This window comes from Miniopterus natalensis, chromosome 3 (assembly GCF_054644295.1).
Source record: "Miniopterus natalensis isolate mMinNat1 chromosome 3, mMinNat1.hap1, whole genome shotgun sequence".
Lineage (NCBI taxonomy): Eukaryota > Metazoa > Chordata > Mammalia > Chiroptera > Miniopteridae > Miniopterus > Miniopterus natalensis.
This window is the reverse complement of record NC_142083.1, coordinates 80,122,373-80,147,942: the sequence shown is the minus strand read 5'-3', so window position 1 is coordinate 80,147,942 and position 25,570 is coordinate 80,122,373. Positions and strand designations below refer to the sequence as shown.

General features: G+C 42.6%; 1 protein-coding gene across 2 annotated transcripts in view; it reads left to right on the top strand.

Annotated features, from left to right (window-relative positions):
- CALN1 (calneuron 1) overlaps positions 1 to 25,570 on the top strand; it is a 379,805-nt gene that overhangs the window by 217,800 nt on the left and 136,435 nt on the right. For both annotated transcript variants that reach the window (XM_087815617.1, XM_016225136.2), the window contains exon 4: positions 17,853 to 17,965. In XM_087815617.1, the coding sequence (XP_087671743.1) occupies positions 17,853 to 17,965 (113 nt within the window). The remainder of the gene's footprint in view (positions 1 to 17,852; positions 17,966 to 25,570) is intronic.

The window sequence follows — 25,570 nt, the reverse complement described above, 5'->3', positions numbered from 1 at the left end:
TTAGAGCCGTGATTATTGTCTGGGATCCCTTCACCTTCCTCATGGTATATAAGAGTGGGATCCAAAGTGTGGAAAAGATCCACTGAGGTGTGGGAAGAAAACACTGGAACCTCCTGACATTGATTTTTAATCTAAAATTAAGGAAAACTGAACTTAGCTAATAGTTGACAAGTAAATATTATATGCATGTAATTTATTAATGAATGAATGTTTTTAAAATCTTTTTCTGATGGAAGCATATGCTTTTAAAAAAGCAGGGAGACTTCTCTTCTCCCCCACCATTGTCTTTTTTTTAGCCCAAATTGATGATTCGGGGTTTGATTCAGGATGATATTTATGCATGAGCATGTAGACACAAATTGGTTGGTGATCATGAGAAACTGAATTTGCCTAGTTTAAGTCATTGTCTAGTAGGGGAGGCGACATGTAAACAATGACTAACACACAGGGCATATAAAAGCAGAGAGGGATGGAGGGGTTCACTTTTGGAAGATTAAGACACACCGCAAAGTTTGGGAGGTGGGGTAGAACTGGCTGACTTTCCTTGCCCTTGAGCCCTGGTTTGTATCTGCCACTTTATGCAGATGAGGGAGGCGGCAGGAGGTGACCCGAGGTCGGCCTCTGCTTGTGGATGGTGCGCCAAAACAGGCACATGCCAGAGGCAGGCCACTGAGAACATCGCCAGCAGCCCATGCCAGCTCCTCCTTAGCAAAGTGATTCACTGACCGGTTCCCCTATACTTTGTTTGTTTGTTTGTTTGAGAGATACCTGATACAGCTTTTGAAAATTTTCTCTACAAAGTATTGCTCTCCAGAGTGCTTTGGAGGCTCTGGAGAGCCATAGAAAAGGTATAAGGGATCCATTTTTGGGTCCGTGGATTTCAGGCTCACCTTGAATTTCTGCTTCTATTTTCCCATCACTGGACCTAAACACAGAAGGAGCCTCTGCTTCCATTTGAGGCCAGTCTTAATTGGGAAGTAAGTGCTTAATTAATTCCCTCTTCAGGGCTCTTCACTTCTCTGTGCCTCACTTTCTCATCTGTAAAATGGGGGTTAAGAATAGTACCTACCTCAAAGGGTTGTTGCGAAGATTAAGTGAATTAGGTGTTTACATTTCTTAGAATAGTACCTGTTACATAAGAAGTGGTCACAGGTGTAAGCTAATATTATCATTGCCGTAGTCATGGTGACTGATAAAGGTGTAGATCTAATGCTTCTGTGATTCCTAAGTCTTTCCATGACAGGGGGGAGAGCGGGGGGTCCTCTTCTGAAATAGGAGCCTGGAGTTCTCTGAACCTGAACTCCTAGGATACTGAGACTTTCTGCCCTCTTTCACTGCTGGTGCTCAGGGCCCATATGACCCTCAAGGTTCCTTTAAAAGTTTCTGTGTGTCATCAGGCCTCCAGGACAAACCTATCTCCTTAGTGCAGGGGCGTTTCAAAGGTTGATTCTTACTGATTCCCGGCTTATCCACTGGCCTTTGCAGACGACAAATCACCCAGAATTCCGTCATAATTTTAGTATTGTTTCTGTCAAAGATTTGAATCCTCCTTAATATTCAGAGTGCTTGTCACCAAGGGCAGATCCAGTCATGCATGGTTGTATTTGTTCACACAGCAGGGAGTAGAAAAGGACACTTGGTCCTTGGAAACATGTGCTTCTATTGAAAACATGTAGATCTACTGGGAAGCAGTGAAAAAGGCTGCCCTGGACAGAGTATATCTGGGTTTCACCAGGCATTTGACTGGTTTAACTTCAGTTTGTAAAAGTAAAGGACTTGCTACTACAGTTAGGTAGACATATAACTGGGCCAATAACTATGCTCTAGGGAAGGCTCCTGGTAACATGCCACAGGGCTTTGTCCCCAACTTCACTGTGTTCAAAAAAATTTAGCTGTGATTTGCTGAAGCCAGGACATGATGTAATTAGGATCCAAAAAGGTCTTGACAGGCTGGAGCAATTAGGCGGAATCCAACAAGCTAATGTTTAGCAGAAACATCCAGAAAGCCTTGCACTTGCCTCCCAACAAGCAACTGCACAAGAACCGGAGACAAAAAGCAAGACAAGAGAGGGGCAGCTTTCAGCACAGGCCCCAGTGCTCGGCACTAGGTGTGTCAGATCCACAGGACCATGAAATCGGATTTCTGGGTTGCGCTGTTAGAGGTACAGTGGTACCTTGGTTTTCGAATGTGATCCACTCCGGGAGACCGTTTGAGTTCTGGAAAGTTCAGAACGCGAGGGATCCACATCCCACAGCTTGGCCTCAGGATCTTGCCCTCAGCAGAAGCCATGAGGCAGGTTCGACTTCCGAGGTGTGTTCAAAAACTGAAGCATTTCCCTCCTGGTTTAGAGCGTTCATAAACCGAAGTGTTCGTCATTGGAGATGTTCAGAAACCGAGGTACCACTGTATTCTATCACAATGAGCAAAGTAATCGTATCCCTCTGCCCTCGCTGTTCAGATCACAGATGAAGCATGGGGTTCAGTTTTGGACTCTTGACTTTAAGATACTATAGAGCACAGGATGGGGAGAGAACCAGGATCCCAGCTGGACTCCAGAGCATGTTCTCTAATGACTCATAGCAGGATTGGGCTTGCTTGCTTTACAGAGAAGATTCCTTGAAGGCATCATAATTGTCTTCAAATATTTGAGGTTGCCACTTGGTATTTGAAGGCTGCCGTGCTAAAGAAGAATGAAACGATTTCTGGGAGGCCCCCAGGACTGGAACAAGGAACAACGGGTAGAGGCCCTGCTTGAAGGCAGAGTCTGATGTAAAGGAAGGAGTGCCCTTACTACTAACACTTCCAGCAGTCCACACAAGACTGGCATGTAGTGGGCATGAGCTTTAGAACTAAGAGCTGAGAATTGAGATTTCTGGCCAAGATTGAAGATATATTGTTGATTCAAAGGTGGTTCATGTTTTTATAGATTCCAAATTGTATAAGTGACAAAGATCATTAAAATGTAATAGCCTGATGTGTGTTCATGCCCAAATTGTAGTGGTCCTGGGCCACATAAAAGCAAGGCCAGGAAGATGAGTTTGGGACCAACTAAATGCCTGAGCTAGTACTCAGTTGACAGCGAGGAGTTCTGCATCCTGGAGTGTGAAGGTGATGACCTTGAGTTAAAAGATTTGATGCTGGGATTTACAAATACCGCTTTCTAAGTTAAAATAATATAGTTATTGCAAAATATATAATTTTCAATGGGGTTACATCATCATAGCTTCTCAGAATGAGCTGGCTATAGGGCCCTCCCCCGCCTAACTGGATGGATTACCCAGTCTAACAGAGTTGGTTAGAATTGTCCATCTGGAGAACAGAAGTCCCTGCCAAAAGTGATTAGTTTTATATTACATTAATTGGCTTTGAGTAGTTTTCCCAGTAAAAGGTTCAATTGCACCTTGACAGTTCATAGAATCTTCATAGAGAAAGTTGTTTTTTCTTACTTACTTTTAACAAGAAGGCATGTGTCCAATTCTTCTATAAAAGCTATGCAAAGTAGTGCAAATATTCATCCAGGTACACCATCCAACTTAGACTGTTTTAGCTGCCAGTACGTGAAACGATACAGCTTTATTAACTCTCGTGACAAGTCTGGAGGTAGGATGAGTTTCTGACTCGTTAATTCAGCCACTCAAGGTGTCAGAATTTTAAGTCAGCAACTCTACAGTTTTCTTGGCTTCATTTCATGGGGACAAGATGGCTGTCACATATCACACCTCCACAGGACAACATCCAAAGCAAGGTGTGTCCCCTTTTAAGAGAAAGGAAAACTTTTCCCAAGAGACCCCCAACTCCCTTACCTCACATTGCATCACATGTCATACCATTTTGAAAAATGATTACATGGTTTTCAGACATCGAAGCCTGCAAATTTATGAAGTCTGAGAGCTGTAGCCTGAGACTATTATATTTCTTTTTAATTTGACTTTTAAAAAATTTATCTTTGCCTGGCCGGCGTGGCTCAGTAGTTGAGCATCAACCTATGATCCAGGAGATAGAGGTTCAATTCCAGGTCAGGGCACATGCCCGGGTTGCGGGCTTGATTCCCAGCAGGGGGCGTGCAGGAGGCAGCTGATCAATGGCTCTCTCATTGATATTTCTATCTCTCTCTCCCTCTCCTTTCCTCTCTCTGAAATCAATAAACACATATTTGAAAAAAATTATCTTTATTGTTGAAAGTATTACAGATGTTCCCTTTTCTCCCCATTGCCCGTCTCCACCCCACATCCTCCCTCCCAGGCCTTCAGTGCACTATTGTCTGTGTCCACAGGTTATGTGTATAGACATATAAGTTCTTTGGTTAACACACAGTACAATGGACATTTGTGGGTATATAGTTTGATGAATTTTAACACACGTAGATTTGTGTGACCACTAACACATTCAACATACAGATCGACTTGACCATGCCAGAAACTTCCTCAGGCTTGCCCTTTGTGTCTAAGTTTTGGTGTCAGGGCAATATTAGCCTCATAAAATAAGCTGGGAAATGTTCCTCCTTTTTTATTTTATGGAAGAGAATGTGTAGAACTGGTATTATTTCTTCTTTAAATGTTTGTTAGAACAGGCCAGTAAAGCCATCGGGGTCTCTAGATTTCTTTTTCAGAAAGTTTTTAATTATGAATGCAATTTCTTCAGTAGGACTATTAAGATTGTGTCATTATGTCTTTCGTCTTTGATATGATCTTACAGAATCAGTTCACTGTGTCATTTTTCCTCAGAGTTTATATATCTACCTACATGGAAAGCTCCATCAGACATGTTATAATTTTTGTTTTCGATCATCAAACACTTTTTAAAGAACAAAATGGGAAAAGAATAATGTATTTTATTTAACCAGGTACTTATCTTTTCTTCATTCCTGATGTTCCAAGTTCTTTTCTGATATAATTTTATTTCTCCCGAGGAACTTCCTTTAAAAATTATTTTAGTGCAGGCCTCTGACAATGAATTTCTATGCTCTTGTTCACCTGAAAATTTCTTTATATTACCTGCACTTTTGAAGGATATTTTCACTAGATATAAAGTTCTGGGTTGAGAGTTCTTTTCTTTTAGCACTTTAAATATGTTGTTCCACTTCCACCTGGTCTCCATGTTTTATGACGAGAAAGCACAGTCATTTGAATAATTGATTTCCTATTGGTAACACATCCTTTTTTTCTGGTTGCTTTCTAGATTTTTTTCTTTGTCTTTACTCATCAGCAATTTGATAATGATATATGGGCATGTATTTCTTTAGGTTTATCCTGTTTTGGGTTCACTGAGTTTCTTGCATCTGTTGATTTATTTCTATTAACTAATTTGGGAAGTTTTCAGTCATTATTTCTTTAAATATTTTTTTTCTGTAGCCTTTCTCATCTCCTTTTGTGACTCTGATAGAATGGACATTGATCACAAAAGGAGATGAGAAAGACCTATAATTTCTATTGATCTGTCTTCAAGTTTATTAACTCTTTCACTTATTATTTCCATTTTGTAATTGAGCTTATCTATAGAGGTGTTTTGTTACTGTTGTTGGTGGAGGGTTTTTTTTTTTCAGTTCTAAATTATACATTATGTTCTTATTTATTTATATCACCTGTTTCTTTGTTGAAGTTTTCTATCATTTCATTCCTTTCAAGAGCGTTTGCCTTCACTGTTGCAGTATTTCCGTAAAGGTTTTATTAAAGCTTTTTCCAGATAATTCCAACACACATGTCATTGGCATCTGCTGATTGTGTTTTCTTATGCAGGTTGAAGCCTTCCTGGTTCTTCTGATGCTGAATAATTTTGTATTCTACTCTGGGTATTTTGAATATTATGTTATGTCTCTGGGCCTTCTTTAAATCTTACGGAGAATGTTGATATTTTTGTTTAAGCAGGCAATTGATTTGGTTGGGTTTAAGCGGCAGATTCTAACTGGCTTTCTCTGGGTCGTGGTTCTGATGTATGTTCAGTTTTCAAATCCTCTGCAGTGCTGTTCACATTGCTCGGCGTATGCTCTACCCTCTGGCCATTCTGGGACCTGCTTAGAGGTCAGACCTGTTCTCCAGGCCAAAGTCTATGGTGTGCTGTTTAGGGTCAGACTCATGCATGAGCAGCTTATGGGTGAGCCCAGGATTCCGTAAACAATATTATGCAGTAGCTTTGCCTAGCTTTGACTCTCCCAGATCCCCCTGGTACTTTCTAGCTGGTTTCTTTCTTTCTTTTTTTTTTTTATTCCTACAGCCAGAAATCTGGGGTTTTATTTGTTCCATTCTGCTGCACACTTTCCATGCTGTGCCAGCTTCTTGGTCCAAATGATGAGAGAACAGAGAGGAAAAAAAGCACCAGAGGTTTTCCTTTCCTGAGACAATGACTCCTCTACATAGAGGGAAAGGTTCTCCTACCTCGGAGCTTTTAGGTGCTTACAGGTTACCATGGGTTGGGACTTGAGGGAATGGAGAAATGAAAAAACATGAAGTATTACCCCACTTGCTCTGAGCGTTAGCAGACCCCTTTCCCGCCCTGGAAGCCAGAACTAGGGGGCTTCCTGGAGCTCTGGCCGACCACACCAGTGCCCACTCCAGGCTTCACACCGCACTGCACCCAGCCTGGGAATCCAGAGGGGAAAATAGAGTCAACTCTTGGCTGGTTTGGTGGTACTTCAAGTTCAAGTCTTCTTCCCCAGCTCTCTTTCTCCTATCCACTTCTCAGAATCTTCAGATAGCTGCTCCGTGCGTTTGGTTCAGGGTTCATAGCATGGAAGAGACAGAGCGGAATGTTGTTTCATCTGCCCACGATCAGAAACCCTTGGAAAAATTTCCCAAAAGTTTTCTTCAGCCTAAGTGGCTAATTGAATGGTCCGTCATAAAAGAGGTCACTATATGTGAGCTATGGAGAATCGGCAGTCTGTACAATACTGAGTGGATGTCCCAGGACTCAACAGAAACAGGGATATCAGCTGTCATGAGTCTTGCACTGTCGGTAAACTAAGAACATCCGGGTCCATGATTGACAGCCATTCTCAATCTTGATAGCCAAGCTCTGAAATCTATTACAATGCAATTTCTTTTTGGAAATATGGTGTTTATAAAAAGATTTCAAAGCAAACTAATTTTCAAATAGTTTCCTTTAAGTTTAAAGTACTGATTTTACTGGGTTTACCTTTCAGGAAGCTCTTGTCAATGCAAGAATTCTTATTGAGCTCCCTAAATATGAGGAACGTCAGGATTTTTGGTCAGTCTGTCCATGTTTCCTTGGCACGTGTTATTAAAGAAAGAAACCTTCATCGCTAATATTCTCATTGAGTGTTGCTCTTTTTTTACACCATTCCTGCAGCAGCATTGCTAAAGAGGAGACAGGGTTAGTGTTGGGAGGAAGTAATCCCTCCAGGCCTAGGTTAGGAAGTCTAGACCTTGGAAAGAAAGAAATGGAGAAAGACTCTGAACACCATTGATTGGGTGACATTCCTAAGAGTGGTTTGTTAATTTTCTTTGATACAGATTTTTTAAAAGACCATTTAAAAGAAATAAATTCTGCATGTTTCTTGTATATTCTAGAATGTTTTTAACTATTTCATATGCTTCTAAAGTTTCAGCTTAAAAATATAAATGAAATTAAGTAGTCACAATCCAGGAAGCACAACATTTATGTTTAAGTCCAAATCTAAAACCTTGAATCGTCGATAAAATGGAAACAGGTCAAAGTGATTATACTTCCCCCTGTTGACAGCCAGGTTTTAAGGCCAGGCAGCTGCAGGAGTTATTTATTTTGGACCCGTGTTTGTTTAATGTAGAACATCATAACTGCCTTTACACATCGCTGTTCCTCTGTATTGCATCCATTCTCAGTGCGCCCAGTGCCTAGATCTGCCAGGGGAAATTCCCTATAATTTTCATAGGGAATTTGGTGGCATTATTTTTCTCAACTATTTCAGTTCAGAAATCACTATCTTCCAAAGTTTCAGGCCCTTGGTCCTCTGCCCAGTGTGTGGACATGGAGACGCCCATGGGTGTGCTCTAAAGATTCCAGGAGGTTTCAGCCTTCACCTTCCCTAGCAGCTACCACACTGTATTTACTCCTATTTTGTACTCAAGCAAACTAATAATTCAGGAGGCAGAAAAATTGAACTAATTCTCATCCAGGGACTCATTGGGATGAGACGTGTAGCGTATATAGATGTTTATGTGCGGTCATTTTTTTATGTGTGGTTTAGCACTTAGGGCCCAGAAGAGCAATTTTCTATATGATTCTAATTTTGAGTGAAATGATCTGGGTGATGGTTGTATAACATTCTATCTAAGATGAATCAGTGGCAAGTGACTTCTTACGTCTATTCAACCTGGAAAGCTCGGGTACCTGTTTCACAGAGGATGTCCTCAAGATCTAACTGTACTCATGGTCCAGCAGAACCACTGCCCTATAAGAACTATTTCATACGAACCCTTAAAAGCATTAAAAAATAGAAATAACTTACTTTTTTATTACAACCATATTACATGCTATTATAGAAACAATTAGACCTTCCAAAAATAGGGAAAACCAATTGAAAAAACTATGCGTCTCTGCAAGGTGTTATGTGACCAAATATGTTTTAAAGACTTTTAATAACATGGGAAATGTTCACAATAGAATGTCAAGTAGAAAGGATGGGAAACTACTATTTCAATTATTTTATTTATTTGCTTAAAAGAAAATACTCAAGCCCTGGCTGGATGTCTCAGTTGGAGCATCATCTTGTACACCAAAAGGTGGCAGGTTTGATTACCCGTCAGGGCACGTACCCAGGTTGCGGGTTTGAGCTGTGGTTGGGGCACTACGGGAGGCAGCCGACTGATGTTTCTCTCGCTCCCTCTTCCTTCCTCTCTCTGAATGTCAATAAAACATACCCTCGATTGGGGATTAAGAAAAAAAAAAAAGAAAATACACAAATGTTACCTCTGGGTGGTGGGTTTTTATTTTTGCATCTATTTTCTTTATTTTTTTTCATTTCACTATTATATATAATACTGCAATAGACAACATGGTGCAGAGATATTTGTCTAAATTTCTGATTAATTTCTTAGGACAGATTCCAGAACAAGAGTGATTGAATCAAAGGAAAAGAACATTTTTTAAATATAAAAGGAATTTTTAATCTAAATGGCATTTCCAAATTAATATCCAGAAAGGCTGTGCCAAGGCCTGTTCTCGTCGATGTGAATGAGAAGTCTTCGGCAAGCTGTGCACAGTCCGTCTTCTCACTTAAAAATAAAACCTTCGCCTACTTGGGTTGTGGAAAATGCAAGCTCATTATTGCTTTAATTTGCATGTATTTTCATACCATTGAAGTTGGACATTTTCCACATGATTAACAATTGTATTTTTCCTTTGTGAATTATCTGTTTACATGCCTTAGCATTTGTCTTTTAATGAACTCCTTTGTATTTAAAGAGTATTATCCCTTTGTGTAGTTTTCTTGGTTTCTTGATAGTTAATTTAGTGTCTAATGTTTTTAAAATGCAGGATACGTTAACAAGCCTATGAATGTTTACTGTTCTGCTTTTATTTTATTGACTTTGAACTTCGACAACGTTTTCCTCATTTTACCTATATATCCCTCTAATTTATATCTTTAGTGTTTTATAGACTAAAATACGAAATGAGGAGCAAAGCTGATTTTTATTTCCAAATTCTTAACCTATCTTCCCAGCACCATTTGTCAAGTAACCCTATAACTTACTTGCGAGCAGTCTGTTTTATTTCTTTCCCATCCGTTCCTACATCAGTATGTCTTTTCATTATTGTAGCTTTGTAATACATTTTATTGTTAGATATAGCATTACTCTTCTTAATTATATCTCAGGCTTTTCTTGTCTGCTCTTTATTCCAAATGACCGTAAGAGTCATTGGGAAAGCTCCAAAAAATTCCACAGTGATTTTTATTGGAATTGCATTAAACATAAGAGTTAATTTGGGGAAAATTATCATTTTTACAAAAATCTTTCCATCAAGAACCATGGTATTATTTGCCATTTTCTTTAAAGACTTTTAAAATATCTCAGTAAAGCTCTATACAGATTTCTTCATATGAGTCCCCAATACTCTTCTTTGTGTTATAAATTCGACTTTTCTCTTTAAATGAGGATTGTTTTCTCTATTACTTGTTTAATTGTTCATTTGGCCTTGTGGCTAAAATCACGGACCCCTGGAGTCAGACAGCGCACATTCAGACTCCACCCAGCCCAGGCCTGGCCCGAGCACATCAGCCCGACCTGCCCTGGCTTCTGTGTGCTCACATAGGACGTGAAAGAATAAGAAGACCTACCTCATAAGTGTGCGGTGCGAGTTCAGTGAGTTAATTCATGTAATCCTGAGCACGGTGCATGGCAGGCGGAAGGTGCTCCATGAGTGTCAGCTAGACATTGTGAATGACATTTGCCCGCCTGTTCTTTTGCTCTTTCCTTGGCTTCCCCTTCTTCTCAGGTCAAGTCTCAGGGCTCTGGGCTCCAGGTCCCCGAGCCCCGGCTGCTCCCTCAGCTCTGCACACTCAGCACCCTCTGTTCCAGTGTGTCTGTGAAGTTGTGTCTTCGTAAATCAAGCTCTTTGGTTCCTGAGAATCTCTGGTCTATTCTAATTCTACTCTAAGAGCTCATATTTCTTTCCTGTTTCTTTTTCCCTCTAAGTTCTGGTCAGGCTCCTTGTCTTCCAGTTGCAGTTGGGTGGGAGCCAAGTGCTCAAAGGCTCGGCTTGGTCACCCCCTCTTGCCATTGCACCCTGGAAACGAGCTGCCTTTCTTTTGCCCGTCTCTGCTTTTCTGTCCAACTCACCACCAACTCAGGGCCTCTTGGCAAAGCTACAGGGAGAGGAAAGCCCCACAGGTTCCATCTCTTTTTTTTCCCCAATTACAGTTTGCCTTCAACTTTGTTTTGTATTGGTTTCAAGTGTACAGCACAGTGGCCAAACAATCACATACCTCACAAAGTGCCCCCCACCCCAGTACCTCCAGCACCCACCCAGCACCGTGCGTAGTTATTACAATGCTATTGACTCTTCTCCCCATGCGGCACCCCACATCCCTGGTGACTGTTCTGTAACTACTAATTTATGCTTCTTAATCCCGTCACCTCCTTCACAAAGTCCCCTTCCCCCCTTCCCTCTGGCATGGTTTGGCCCAGCAGGGAGCAAGTGCTTGGCCTTCTCCATGGGGTTTAGAGGGCAGGTAGGGGGGCTACCCCAGAGCAGGGAGGCCCAACCCACAGATCAGATTTTCTCCAGGTTCTGGGGAGTCAGTGAGGTCAGGAAGTGCTCCCCAACCTGCTCATGTAAACAAGGGAGGCCGTTTCCCCAGGGGAGGCAGGCTCGGTTTCTGCTGACCATAAGGTCCCAGCCTTCTCCACCCTCCTTCACCTTCTCCGGGAGCCCAGCCTGCAGGGCCTGTGCCCACTGCCCAGGGGACTTGCCAGGAGACTGGGAAAGAGAGCACATCGGGAACGTCTCCTGCTATCTGCTCAGAAGTTCCTTGGCTCGTCTGTTAAATTTCTAAATGGTTATTGCTGCCACATAAGAAAACTATTGATTTTTTCAGTGTCTGTCTGTACTTAGCCACTGTTACTAAATTCTCAGAATTACAGCTGTGTCACTTGTTTTTTCTAGACACACAATAACACTGCTTTAGGAACGGGGATCATCTCGCCTCCTCCATTCCCTTGGACTTATTTCTCACTTCTATTTCGCATGGTAATATTGGCCTGCACATTGAGGACAATATGGAATAAGAATGGTGGCAAGGCCAGCCAGCATGGCTCAGTGGTTGAGCATTGACTTAGGATCCAAGAGATCGAGGTTCGATTCCTGGTCAGGGCACATGCCCGGGTTGCAGGCTTGATTCCCAGTAGGGAGTATGCAGGAGGCAGCCATCAATGACTGTCTCTCATCACTGATGTTTCTGTCTCTCTCTCTCCCTCTCCCTTCCTCTCTGAAATCAATAAAGACATATTTTTAAAAAAAAGATTGATGGCAAGCACCCTGGGGGGGCTGCCTAGCTGAGCGTGGAGTCCTCTCTGTGTGACGAGGCCTGCTCTTGTCTTGCCGTAGATCACTCGTAGCATCTTAAGGGAGCATTATTATTTTCCCAGTTGAAAAAAGCCCGGAAGGAGCATTGGATTTTACTCGGCTGTTTTGCAAAATTCATAGATATCACCACTTATGAAATTGTATCTATTGATTTGATTTTCCTAATATTAAATTGTACACAAGTCCTGGAATGATCTGAACTCGGCTGTGATAGACTATGCTTTTCCTGTACTTTAATTGAGACGTTATGGTTTAGACTTTAGGATTTTTGCGTGTATTTGTGTGAGGTCCTACAGTTTTCCTTTTGTGTATTTTGATATCAGACTTTTCCTTACTTTCCCCTTTTTCATCACCCTGGCACAGTTTATATAACATGAGGAATAGCTACTTCTCAAAAACATGGAAAACCTGCCCTGTTCTTCTCTTTCAGCTTGTTAGATCCCTTCCTCCCCTTAAAGGCTCCTTGCAAACCACTCAGAATTTCCCAATTGGAGCCTTTGCTCCCACCTTCCTCCTGCTTTGACACAATGCTTTTAGGCCAGTCAGAGCACCCGCCTGACTCTGTCCTGGCAACAGATTGCAAGCGCCTGGAGGGTAAGTCTGTGCCTTATTTATGTCCTGTTGCCCCACAGTCTGTGGCCCACTGACCTGCTGCTTTGCAGGTGTGCTTTCCAAACGTCGCTAATTGATTTGAATGGAGCCTCAGACATTTCCCCCCCCCCCGTTAACCTGTGTCCTTGTTACCCTTCAGAACACATCCTTTTTTCCCTTCTTTCTTTCGAAGTGATTTTTGTTATTATTTTACCTCTTTTTGGAGTTTCAGCCGGTTGGTTTTAATGAACAGTCCTGGCCCACCTGCAGCTTCCTGCCCCAGTTCAAGTTCATTACTTTGGCTTACACAGCAGTGGGAAGCAGCAAGACCTTAGCAGGTTAGCTCCCTGCGCTTCCTGCTAAGTGGATCGTGATATTGGGAGGCTTGAGGAAGGAGAATGAAGCCTGGTGGGGGGAATTCCATTATTTAATTCTGCAGATACTTGCATGTTCAAAATTGGTAAAAAAATTTAACCCGATGAAATGTTCGCAGTCACGTCCTGTAAAAGGTGGTGAGTCTGAGAAGATGCCACCCTTTCTTTGGGGGTATGTGAATCCAGATACCCTGCCAAGCCCGGATAGGCCTCCCTCATTAGACCAATTCTTTTAGAGGTTTCAGATGCCTGAGGGGTTGTATGAGAGACCTGTGTCCACTGAGAATTGATCATCGAAGGGAATTATGGAGACATGGACTGCAAACAAAGTGGAAATTTGGGGAACAAATAAATGGTTTTCAGGCAGTGGTCTTTTGCGTAAGTGCCCTTGAAGGCCGTCTCCCCCAGTCTCTCACTAAATTCCTTCCTAAATGCCCATATAGGAAAACATGTTTGACTCTCACACTTTAGAAAGTGATATGAACCTATGCCAGGACTTATGCTGGGGTCTCTGATGCAGAAGGGGGGGGCATACAAGGTGGAGGTTAATATCAGGGTTCCACGCTGAGTCCCTGTGCTGGCACATACTAGTTCATGGACTTGATCTAGTTGCTCTTTTTGCCTAAGTTTTCTCCTGAGTAAATGTGGAAGGGGAGAACTTGTTCATAGTGTTGGGATAAAATCAAACAAATAGTAGACGTAAAGCCCTGAGCTCAGTGAATGGCATAAAGCAAGTGTTAGATACATGCCTCCTCTTACTTTTATTATTAGTCTTTTAAATGATGATGAAAGACCTCTAGAGGTTGACCTGAGATGCAACAACTGGATCAGAGAGAGCAATGTAGATTTCACTTTGCCTGTAAGTGCCAGGCAGCCATGGCAGCCCCCTGCAGGGAACGCTGGGATCAGGCGAAAGAAGATTCCAGACAGGCCCGTGCATGACCCGGCCTCCTGAGAAGCAGCAAAAGCACAGGCAGCCTGCTGGGTTTGGAATCCCAGCTCCACTTGCTGCATGAGCTTCTCTGGAAGCTACGGAACCTCTCTATGCCTCAATTTTCTCATCTGTAAAATGGGCTCCTGGAAGACTTAAATAAACTAGTGTATGGCAATTTCTTTAAATACTGCCCAGCACATTGTGAGGGGGTAAATGTTAGCTATTTCGATCATCATCAAACTTCCCAAACCTTGCCTCGGCCTGGGAATGGTTTTCTTATAATGGACTTAGTGAAAAGCCTCTCTCTAAGATTCTATTTCTCTCAGTTCTCCTGAGATGGATGGAGTGAGGGGGTGGGGACATGGGGGCTAGTGTTCTGGGACCAGGGTTGATGGTTGTGGAGGTGTTTCTAGTTCTATTTGCCTGTTAAACTACAAACTGCGGAAGAGAGCTTTTCCTCACATCAAATCCTAATAGAACCTTGTACTGTTGGTAGGACCAGTGTCAAGCTGTGTATTAGCAGGAGGAGCCTTCACTCATGGAAGGATGCTGTGTGCACACATCCTCAGGAGTCAGAGCTGAGAAAATCCTGAGAGAGATACAGAGAGATGAGGGGCCTCACCCTGATTATTTCTCCAATTGTGGACCTGCAGGAACCTGCCTTGGCTCAATGATAGTTACAAGGGGTGGGGGGAATCATATTTTGACCAATAAGAAATTCTGTTTCAAATGTCCTCTGCTAAATACTGGGAAGTAAATCCCACTGTGTACTGGGCCTCTCCTCCCAGTAGCAGAAAGTCTCTGCCAAGCCATCTGTCCTGCATGGAAGTTTGCACTGCCCGAGGGATCCTGAGCACCCCGCCCCCAGTGCTTCCCCTCTGGCCAAGGATTGAGTCATGAATGAGCTGCTCTGTTAGCTGCGCCAGGATGTAGTTCTGAAGCATTGTTTCTGCTTGTCAGCTTTGGATATGATGTTCTCAGCCACAGGTACCCTCTGAGCATTCCTTGATAACTTTAACCAGAGTTCCATGTAGACCCTTAACATGCTCCAATTCCATGCTGCTTCATTCCCATCACCCTGGCGTAGGGTTTTGGAGAGGTGGGTGGTCTCTCCTCCTACCTGGAAGGTGGTCTGTTCAAAGACAGCCCCATCTTCCTGGCACCGAAGTAAGTGTTTTGCCACGTCCTCTGGACCACTCCCCTATCAGGCTCCCAACTGAGAGACAACGGGGCGCATTACACCATGGTCAGGAGCTTGAGTGACCCAGCCTGGTAGACATATTTTAGTTAAGGTCTCATGAGGTCTTTATGCAAAAACAATCCATGCCCTTGAGCTGCTGAGCCTTTATGAACTGTGAGATCTCGCCATGGGTGGCAGAGAATTGGGATAATGGTCACTGCGAATGGACCAGCATTCCAGATGGAGGGCCCAGGGAAGGGGAACCATAGTACTAAGGACGTCCTCTAGGCCAGTGCTTCTCAATCTTCCTTTTTAATAACCACCCCTTACCTCCTGGAGCCTTTTAAGACATTTGTTTCTGTAGTTGACCCACTTTCATGAAATTGTAATAGCAAAGATATACTGTATATCTGTTTATGTACTGTGGCCCCAGGTGGGCCACAAACCATTGTAATATCTAAGATCTTTTTTTGTGTGTGTGTCCCCTAAGAATCACTTCATTTAATTGAGGATGATACTGTTTCTATTGAGAGTGAATATTTTAATCTGAGTCTTTTTGGCCCTCCAGCCCCAGCTGTAATAGCAAGGGTGAATTGAGGTGAGCAGGAATAGAAGAAGACCAAACATGAGAGGTATTGACTCCATAAAAGAAGCCATGGGCCTGAGTCTACAGGAATTGAGCAGGGCTGTTGAGGACAGGACACTGTTGACATCACTCATTCGCTGGGTCACCAGGAGTCAGAGCCAACTCGGTGGCATGTAACACAACAGAGAGTTAGTGCATGTGTATAACACGCATGCCTGTTTGACACTTGGAGTCACATAGAGCCAGCTCAGTGTGAATTCTAGAAAGACTGGGCCATTCTCTTTCTCCATCTTCCAATTTTCCACTTTCATAAACACTAGATGACTATCTTCAGGCAAGTCTCTTGGTCTGCACGTAAGATAATTTCCTTGCTTTTCTTTTTCTTTTTAAATTAAAAAGTAATGTTATCATGTCAAAAAGAACCAGAATATTACTGCATCTTAAATATTGCCAGTCAGTATCCAGATGATTATACCTGGAATGCAGAAGAGAGCCTAGCTCTTCTCTGGACCTCTGCTGGCTTGAGCAGTATTCTTTTCACAAGCATTCTCTAATTTGAAAAGCAAGATGGTAACTCATTGCTGCTTGCATTAGCTTTCTTATGGTGATCAGTGAGGGTGAAATTTTGATCCCTTTATCTTGTTGAAGGGTGAGAGATAAATCAGTTTCCTCTCAGTAGCCCACTGACTGCCCCACCCCAGTCGGTTGCTAAATTTGTTCTTTCCCACTGACTCTTATGCCTCCCCTATCTTCTAGAAAGTTTTATCTGAATTATTGACATCCTGATGATGACATCTGCTTGGATTTTTGAAATAGGTTTTGAATGAAGGCTCTTTAAAGGCAATTGCACTGTGGGGGTGAACACTTTGGCAAACTTGTGTGCAGACATCTGGCCATCTTTATTGTTGGGGACCAAGATGCGGTGAGCTCTTGGTGGAGACTCCCTCTTAAGCAGTTCTAAGGTTTGGAATGCCACCCTGTTGAGTCACTGAAGCTTGGACAATCCCTTGAAGGTCTGCTTTTGTCTGCATTGGCTCAAGTTGACCTTTTGGTCAGTGTCCGCTCTGGCATGAAAGATCCAATGGATGTTGAACTGAGCAAAGGAAAACAAACTAGAGACAGCATGCATTCATTCCACAAGTACAAAATGAGGACCCACCATGGGGTTGAATATACAAAGACGTTTCAGACTAGGACCCCGACCTTGCAGGGCTCACAGTCCAGATAGGAGATAGACATGCCAATCAGTGACTGAGATACAGGGTGATAAGTTCTATAATAGATGCACATTAAGTTAGCATGAGAGATGGAAGAAAATTTGGCCTACTTAGTGAGATGAGGAAGGTTCAGGAAGAAAATTAAAAGAGAACATGCTATTTAAGCTCCATCTTAGAGAACTTGATGGCATTCATCAGGTAGACAAGTCGGGGAAGGCATCCCAGATGTATGGAGGCATAGAGCTCTGAAAAAGCAGGGCATTTTGTGTAGAGGTGGGGAGAAAAAGGATAGTGGGACTTGCATGCTAGCCTGAGGTGGTTTTCTTATTTTCAAAGATGCATTGATTTATAAAGCATGATCGGATATGTTTGGGGGAAGTAAACTCAGAGTTGCCTGGAGGATAGAGTGGAGGTGAGAGTGGGAAGGCAGAAAGCAGTTCTACTGAAAACATTATAATTAAAACTAGGACTATGAATCCTTGGAACAAGTTTCCCACCATAGTCTTTGTAAAGGGATTATCAGTTGGATTAACAAGGAAAATAGAGCAGCCCCGGGTATCTAAGAGGTGAGTTCAATAAAATACGCTGACTAAATGTATGCATGAGTGACAAAGATGAAGGAAGAGATGGGGGGAAGCCACAATTTCTATCACATATAGTTGAGTAATTTGAGATCCAGGAAGTACAGCAGGTGTGAGGAAGTGCAGGTTGAGCATTTAGATAGAAATACTGACAAATAATTAGGGCTATGTGGTATTTGATGTACAAATAATTGCCAATAATTTCTATGTTTCCTTTGGTATTTTAAGAATGTTGCACAATTTTCAGTAATGCTGCTAGTTATTTATTGAGGTGATGCCAAGGAGAAAAACATGGAGATGTTTATTTCATAGGGTACAGTAAGCCAATTTCAACTACTTTTCTATTCATATTTCTATCTTCTCCTTCCAGGGGATGGCCAGGTGGATTTTGATGAATTCATGACAATTCTTGGCCCGAAACTGGTGTCTTCAGAAGGCCGTGATGGTTTTCTTGGAAACACAATAGATAGCATATTCTGGCAGGTGAGTAAGAATTTTTTTAAATTAATTTTGACAGTGAACACGTATCTAGACAAGTTTTTGACTCTGCTTTCTTGAGCTTCTGTTTAGCACATGAAGATCTCTTCTGGGCTGGAGTGACATACATTCTTTGTTGTCTAAACTGAGGTCCATACTAAGCCCTCTGAACAAAAAATCAAAACTATATACATTTAAGGTTTGGAGAAGTGAAATATCTCCCTATTTTTCCTTATATCAAAAAGAGTTTTACATTTCTCCACTTGTGATTCACAAAAACCTTTTTCCGTGGGACACCTATAAAGGACATATCAGTATTATTTAAGCCCAGTTCTTTCCCTGGTTCCAGGAGACCCTTGCTGAGGGGATGACATGGTTATCTTGTGTGTTGCAAACCTATCAATACTCTTGTCCTTAATAGGAAAGAATGGTTTTACTTAAGAATTTGTATTTAATGGGTCTCAATTTGTTCTTATTCCTGTCTTGTAAAATCTCTTAGGAAATTCCAAATATCTGCCTTTGAAATTTTAATGTGCTATGAATCATTAATCTTATAATGTGACTATTATTTCATGATTGTGGAATTTGGGGAATGGGTTATCATTGATTATATTAAAAATAATTTGACAAGTTCAATCGATTTATTGATTAGACATGTAAAACATCATTCAAACACAGCATGGTTTCTTTAATTTCTTGACGTGTCTTTCCCTTAACCAAAGATATTTCTGTAACCTAGATAAGGATGGCGGTTGACATGTATCTTTCCTCTGATTCTGTTACCCATCTTGCTTACAGCCAACAAGTAGCAAGAACGTGTCATGTGCCCTGTAGTCTGACAGTCACTGTGGATTTTTACAAAAGATGTTTAAGACACAGTCTTGGCTATTTAAGAATTTGGTTGGGGAAGCACAATTAAGAAAGAGAAAGTAAAGAAGTGATTAATTGGCGCTATGGTTACTAGACTGTAATCTCCTTGAAGCCGGAGCCTCCATTGTTGTAGCCCGTTGGCACCTGGCTCATTGCATCCAGCAGGCCCTCAATTACAATTTTCTTTGAATAGAAGGAGTAGAAGTTCAAGAAAGGAGACAAATGTGGTCGTGAAGGGTCAGGTAAGGCTTCAGGAAATGGGGGCACTTGTTTCAAACTTTGAAAGATGAGGGGGGTGAAGTGAGCAAAGAAAGAAAAGAGAACATTCCAGGCCTGTCAAGATGAGAATTTGAAAAGGGTGAGTCTATGAGCATAAGAAAGTCATTGACTGTAACAAAGGTACAATATAAAGTGAAGGATCTCAGGACCACTGGCAGAATGGATTTAGATCCTGAGGAAGGAGAAGAGTTGAGATGACTCCAAGGTTCCCAGCTGGCTTTTATTGCCAGGAGTAGGGTCATGGAGAAAAAGAGCCTTTGTGGAATTCTAAATTGGACATGTTGAGTGTAAGGTGAGACTCAGATAACCAAGAGAAGGAGGAAAGTCTATGCACAGCTGAAATCAGGGATGGATTGCAGGCAGGAGACCAGGGCTGGAAACCCTGGGATTCATCAGAGCTGGTGGGCGAGCTCACCAGGGGAAGATGCATGGGTGAAGACGAGCAGAGAGACAGGACCTGTTTCTGGAGAATCCCAGGGCAGGGGACAGTGACATGAGGACTTTGATCTCCACTCTGCTTAGACATATCGGGAGAACACTGTCTCCCCGAACTGTGGTTCCCTGAACTGTGGTCATGATCAGCCCTGACCCTTCCTAGAGAAGGATCTCCATGACCCTATGTGCCAAGTGATGAGAATATTTCCCATGTAACCCTTCAGGTATGACTTCATACTTGGAAGGACAGACGATAGAATGCCCTGGCAGAAATAAAAAATAAACACACAGGAGGGTGGAGAAACACTGTTTTGCATCTGGTCATCATTCAGCCCATGCAGATACACGCTGGGTGAGCATCGAGAGTTCTCTCCCTGCTTCCCCTCCTTCTCTGCTCTCCTTTATTCCCGTCTGAATGGTTTCTACCCATTGCCTCTGCCTTCCTGGCCTGCTGTAGTCTAGGAGAGTGCTGCAAGGCCTTCCTGGCTCTAAGCATTCTGCTTGGCCCCCATCCAGGAGGGGAAGGAGCTGTAGGTACTTAGCCTCACATCTTCTGGGTTTTTCATAGTAGAACATCTACACAAGGAGGAAACTCTTCTCTTACAGTGGCTTGACTGCCTCTACCATAATTCAGATGGGCCATTATGCTCACAGGGCCTCTCTGTTTTTGTCTTATCAAAGACCCTCCTCCTCACCCAGGGTGCTAAGTGGGATGAGGAAATGAGAGTGAAGGGGAAAATTCCATTCTGAAATATTTAAATGAATGAGGGAATGCACGGACATGTGGCTTTCTTCTCCTGCTCTTGCTCGCTCAGCTCAGAATTATATGATTAGCAAAGGAGAACAGACACATCAATCAATTCTCAATAGTCAGCTGTGTTCCCCACCCCCGCCATCTGTCCATTCAGAGACAGAGTGAAAAATGGTACTTAAAACATCCAGAGCATCTGGTTCTTCCTGGAAAAAGTTCATATTTTCAATGCCTGAGTGATTTAGTGGTTTTTCAGGTTTAAAAGAAAGTTGTGTGTGTGCATGTGTGTATATGCACATGTGCGTGTGTATATTTGCTTGGCCACAGAGGTTGAGGATGGTATAGAAGAAGAGCAGCAGAAAGGCAGCTTACTGGGCTGGATACCCAGGCAGGAGATATTAATATCAGGAGATACCAATATTTTAGAAAGGAGAAGACCATCCATTTTAAGTCACTCTAACAGGCTTCCCACCAGGGACAACGTCAGCTTCCTGCATTAATAAACTTAATGGTACACCTGGCAGGGTGCATTGATGATCTGTTTGCTGCATAATACATTACACCAAAAGCTAGTGACATAAAACAACTCTAAATACTTATAATCTCACATGGTTTCTGGGGTCAGGAATTTGAAAGCAGCTCAGCTGGATGTTCTGGTTCAAGGTCTCTCGAGAGGCTGCAGTCAAGATGCTGGCTGGGGCTGTGACCATCTGAAGGCTTGGCTGGGGCTGGAGGATGTGGTTCAAGCTCCTTCATGTTGCTGGCAAGGTGACACTGGCCTTTGGCAGGAGACCTCTCAGGTCCTTGCCACTTGGATATCTCCATAGTGCTGCTTGAGTGTCCTCTTGACATGGCAGCTGGCTTCCCTCAAGGTAACTGATCCAAGAGAGGACAAGGCAGAAGCTACAGTGTTTTTTATGACCTAACCTTGGAAGTCAAACTCCATTATTTCTGCACTGTCCTCTTGATTTCACAGGTCATCCTCAGTCAGGGCGGGAGAGGACAGATTCTCGAGGCAAGGGTCACTGGGGCCCTGTTGGAGGCTGGCTACCACAAGGGTAAAGACTCTGTGATTGGGCTTCAGCTCCTGATCCGACATTCTGCCACAGCCTTCCATTTCCCTCAGGATTTGGTCTCTTCCTACCGTAGATGAGACCTGCGACCAGGGCTGTTCTCTGTGTTCTGAGAAGTGATCCTACCAGGCACTGGGCTCATCTTGCTAATCAGTCTGTTTCCAGTGCTCTCTCCCTGCTGGCTTTCTAGCCTACAGTGCCAAGATAAAAATAAAATCAAATGGGATTCTATAGAAGCAGCTATTTATCGGTTGGTGCTAGTCCCAAAAGCTATGAGCCTCTGGCTCTTTGCAGGAAATTGGTATCGGTGAAAGCAGAATGTAAGTGGCTACTAATGCAGCCTTGTCCCAAGGAGGATGGTCCAAGGGCCGTGCCCCAGAGTCTCTCTCCATCCTTCCAGAGTGCTCGGCCCTTGGGGTGTGAAGCTCGCAGATTTCTTGGCATCCAGCTCAGAACCTAGATGTCCTGAACCTCTGCTGGTCCATATGCAAGATGGTTGTTATCATAGCTAGTTTACCCTGCAGCTGTGGGCAATGTCCAAGTCACTTTAAGTTACCCTGACCTAAAAGTGCATGAGACACCCATCCCCAGATTTGGTCAAAATCAGGGCCTGTTTTTCGTGCTGACTTCTCCAACAACAGATCTGCTCAGCATCCTTTCCAGCTGTCCACTCCTCCCCATCTGGTGGGATAATACACTGCAGGTGTAGTGAAATACCCAGAGCTGTCCCCAGGCATTGCTCCACGCTTGCCCTCTGTCCATCTACCCAGAATTCTTGCTCTGGCCTCATGTCTTCCTTGGTTTTCCATTCCTTCTGTGACTCTCAACTCTTGATTTTTCTCCCGTGGGGACATGTATGTGCTGGCCTCTGGGACATGGCTGAGATGGACTAGGAGCTGGACTTAAAATTCTTGACTTGTGGGCAGTTTGCACTTGATGTTCCATGTTCCTGATAGATGAGAGAAACCTGTATGAGCTACAGGTGCAGTGTAACCCAGGTCTGTTTTGCATAAGAGGACTGGAAAGAAATATATCAGAATATCCACAGTGATTTCTCATGTGTGGTAGGATGGTGAGCGATCATGTCTCTCTGTACTTCCCAAAATCTTGACAGGGGCATGTGTTACTTCTATAATCAGAAAAAGAAACTTAAAGGAAAATGTTATCTATTAAATATCTACAATTTGTTCATCTGTAAAACTGGAGGTTACCTGTCCCATGAGGTTGACTGTTGATAAAACTTGCAGGGAAAGCAAATTAAAAAACAACTGCCCCAGAAGAAAGCATGTTTATTCCTGTGAGGCACTGATTTGTTGCATGGGGCCAAGGCATAGAGAACACCAGGACCTTTACTTTTTTTGAGAATAACTCACGTTCCAGGAGGCAGTCTCTCCTCACATCAGACCTGGCACCAACAGGATTCTCCCCTCAATATTTTGTCAACGTGCCAAAGCTACTGATCCTCACTTCTTAATCATCTAATGGAACCTAAACAGCTATTAGCCGTGCCCATCACAAGGTCTGTTGGACTGACAGCCAGCCCTTGAATCCGCAGGGCGGTTTACTGCATTTGAAGTATGGAGGATGGGAAGCGTTAGTGTCAGCAGCAGGTCTCCAAGTGTGGTTCCTGAACCACCAGCATCACCCGGCACTTGTTAGAAATTCAGATGCCCGCCCGCACCCCAGAAACACTGAATCAGAAACTCCAGCGGTGGGCCCAGCAGTCTGGGTGTCCGCGAGCCCTCCAGGTGGCTGATTCTCCCCCAGGTGTGAGAGGCGCTGAGCCACCCAGGCTTCAGTGACCTGTCATGTAAGACAGGCTCCCTGGTCAGACTCAGACCTTGGTAATTTGTTTTTTTGTTTGTTTCTTTCTTTTTTACAAGTTTGCTTATGTTTATGAGTGCATTTGGTTTTTAGTCTATATAACACTACAGGCACGCCTCGGAGAAATTGTGGGTTCGGTTCCAGATCACTGTAATAAAGCGATTATTACAATAAAGCCAGTTGTAGCTCTTTTGCCGATGGAGGGTCTTGAATTTAGTTTGTAAAAAATGCAGCGTCTGCCCTGGCTGGTGTGCTCAGTTGGTTGGAGCATCGTCTCATGCATCAGAAGGTTTCGGGTTCGATTCCAAGTCAGGACACTTACCCAGGTTGTGGGTTTGATCCCTAGTTGGGGCATGTGTGGGGGGCAACCCATCGATGCTTTTCTCTTTCTCTCTCTCTCCCTTCCCCCCATCTCTCTAAAATTAATAAAAATATATCCTCAGGTGAGGATTAAAAAAACACACACGAAAAAACCATGCAACATCTGTGACACAAAATAAAAGCAAAGAGCAATAAAGCGAGGAGTGCCTGTATAAGTATTAGCTGTTTCTAAAAAGGGGAAAAAATTACATGTAAGTAACTAATTTCCTAACTTGGAAATGCTTTTGTAAACATTAACACAATAGAAGACCTCATAAATAAAAACTAAAGACACTATGGCAATTGATGACCTGAAGCCTGTGTGAAGAACATTTCCGAAACATCATGGAAACCTCTTCACGTGACACAGAGAAATGGGATCGGGAACAGCAGCCAACTGATGCATTTTCAGTAAACATATTAAAACAGTTGAACCTCACTGGAAATCTGAGAAATGTGAATTAAAATAGTAATTGGGTAACGTTTTCCTCCTGTCAGATTAGAAAAGAATAAGACATATGATAATACTCTGTGCTGTCAAGAGTGAGATAAAATGTGCAAACTGGTAGAAACGTAAATTGTAAAACTTTTCTGAAAGCCACCTGGAGATACTTTGCCCCAACTTTTCAAATGTTTCAACTCTATAATTAAAAATAATTCTACTTTCAGGACTTTATGATTTGAAATTAGTCAGAGATGTAGACAATATAGTTACAAAGATGGAATATTGTACAGTTATTAAAAATAACATTTTCCCTTTGCTGTCTGCAGAGATTGGCTTTCCAGTATAATTACATCACTGTTCTACATCTATTATGTTTCCATTTATATTCACAGAGAGACAAAAACTGGAGAAGATGTAATAATGCTGACAATACTAATTATTATGGGTTGGAATAAAGGGGAATATAATTTTTACTTTATCGTTGTTTTTATTTTCTGGAATCTCTACAATGAGGCCATATGATCTATTCTGTTATTATTCAGTGAATTTAACAAAATCTGAAATTAACAAAATCACATTCTAAAACAGCTGTTTTCAGAGGCGGAAAAAAGTGATTAGAGTTTCTCATACATATGCTCGTTGTTACGGTCAACCAAGCACAAAGTTGACATGAGAATATGAAAGCATATCGTCAAAATTGCAGCCCAACCACCGGGAGGAAAGAAATTCTTTGGAGGCTTCTGAGTGACAGCTGCCCACCCTGAGCTGCTGTGGATGCCGCAGGACACCCCAGCTGAGTGCAGTCCCCCAATATCAGTCACCTTACGTCCCATTAGGATGCTGAAAACGCACATTTTAGAAGAACATTTGAACTGATTTTATAATCAGAAACAAATAAATTTAAAGTAATTTTAAAAATCCCTTTTAAATAAATTTATGACTGCTGCTTGAGTCTGTGACTAGGATGGACTGACAAGCAACCTCAGCCAAGAAGAGGGAAAAACCACTGGTTCCGTTATCAAGAAAGTCCTGGCACCAGCGGCTTAATTCGTACATCCAATAGAATCTGCCCAAGTGTTAGGTAAAGTTATTTTCTTTCTTCACTTTACTTAACTCAAGGGCCTAATACACAGTCTACATAGAATATGTACACAGTAGACTCTCAGGAAAGTGTAGACTTTTGTTCCAAAGTTACTTAACTGAAGAGGACAGGAGAGAAAGGAAAGATGGTTGAACTGATTCTATCAAGGGCAGAATCTTGCATAAAAAGTTCAGGGGAGCAGAGAAAGGAGCAAGGGAAGCATGAAATCTGTAGGGACATCCTGGGGTCCCTACAACCTTTAAATCCTTTAAAACCCACAACAAGCAGCATCCAAAGAAAGGCAGGCTTCTGAAGGGGACAGGGGTTTCCTGTGCTTCAGGGACTGTGTCTTGGAGACATTTAAAAAACAACAACATTTTATTGAGTTATGATTGACGTGAAAAGCTGTACATATTTAATATATACAGCTCAGTGAGTTTGGGAATAAGTATATTACCCGTGAAATCATCACCACCACCGAGTCCATACCCGT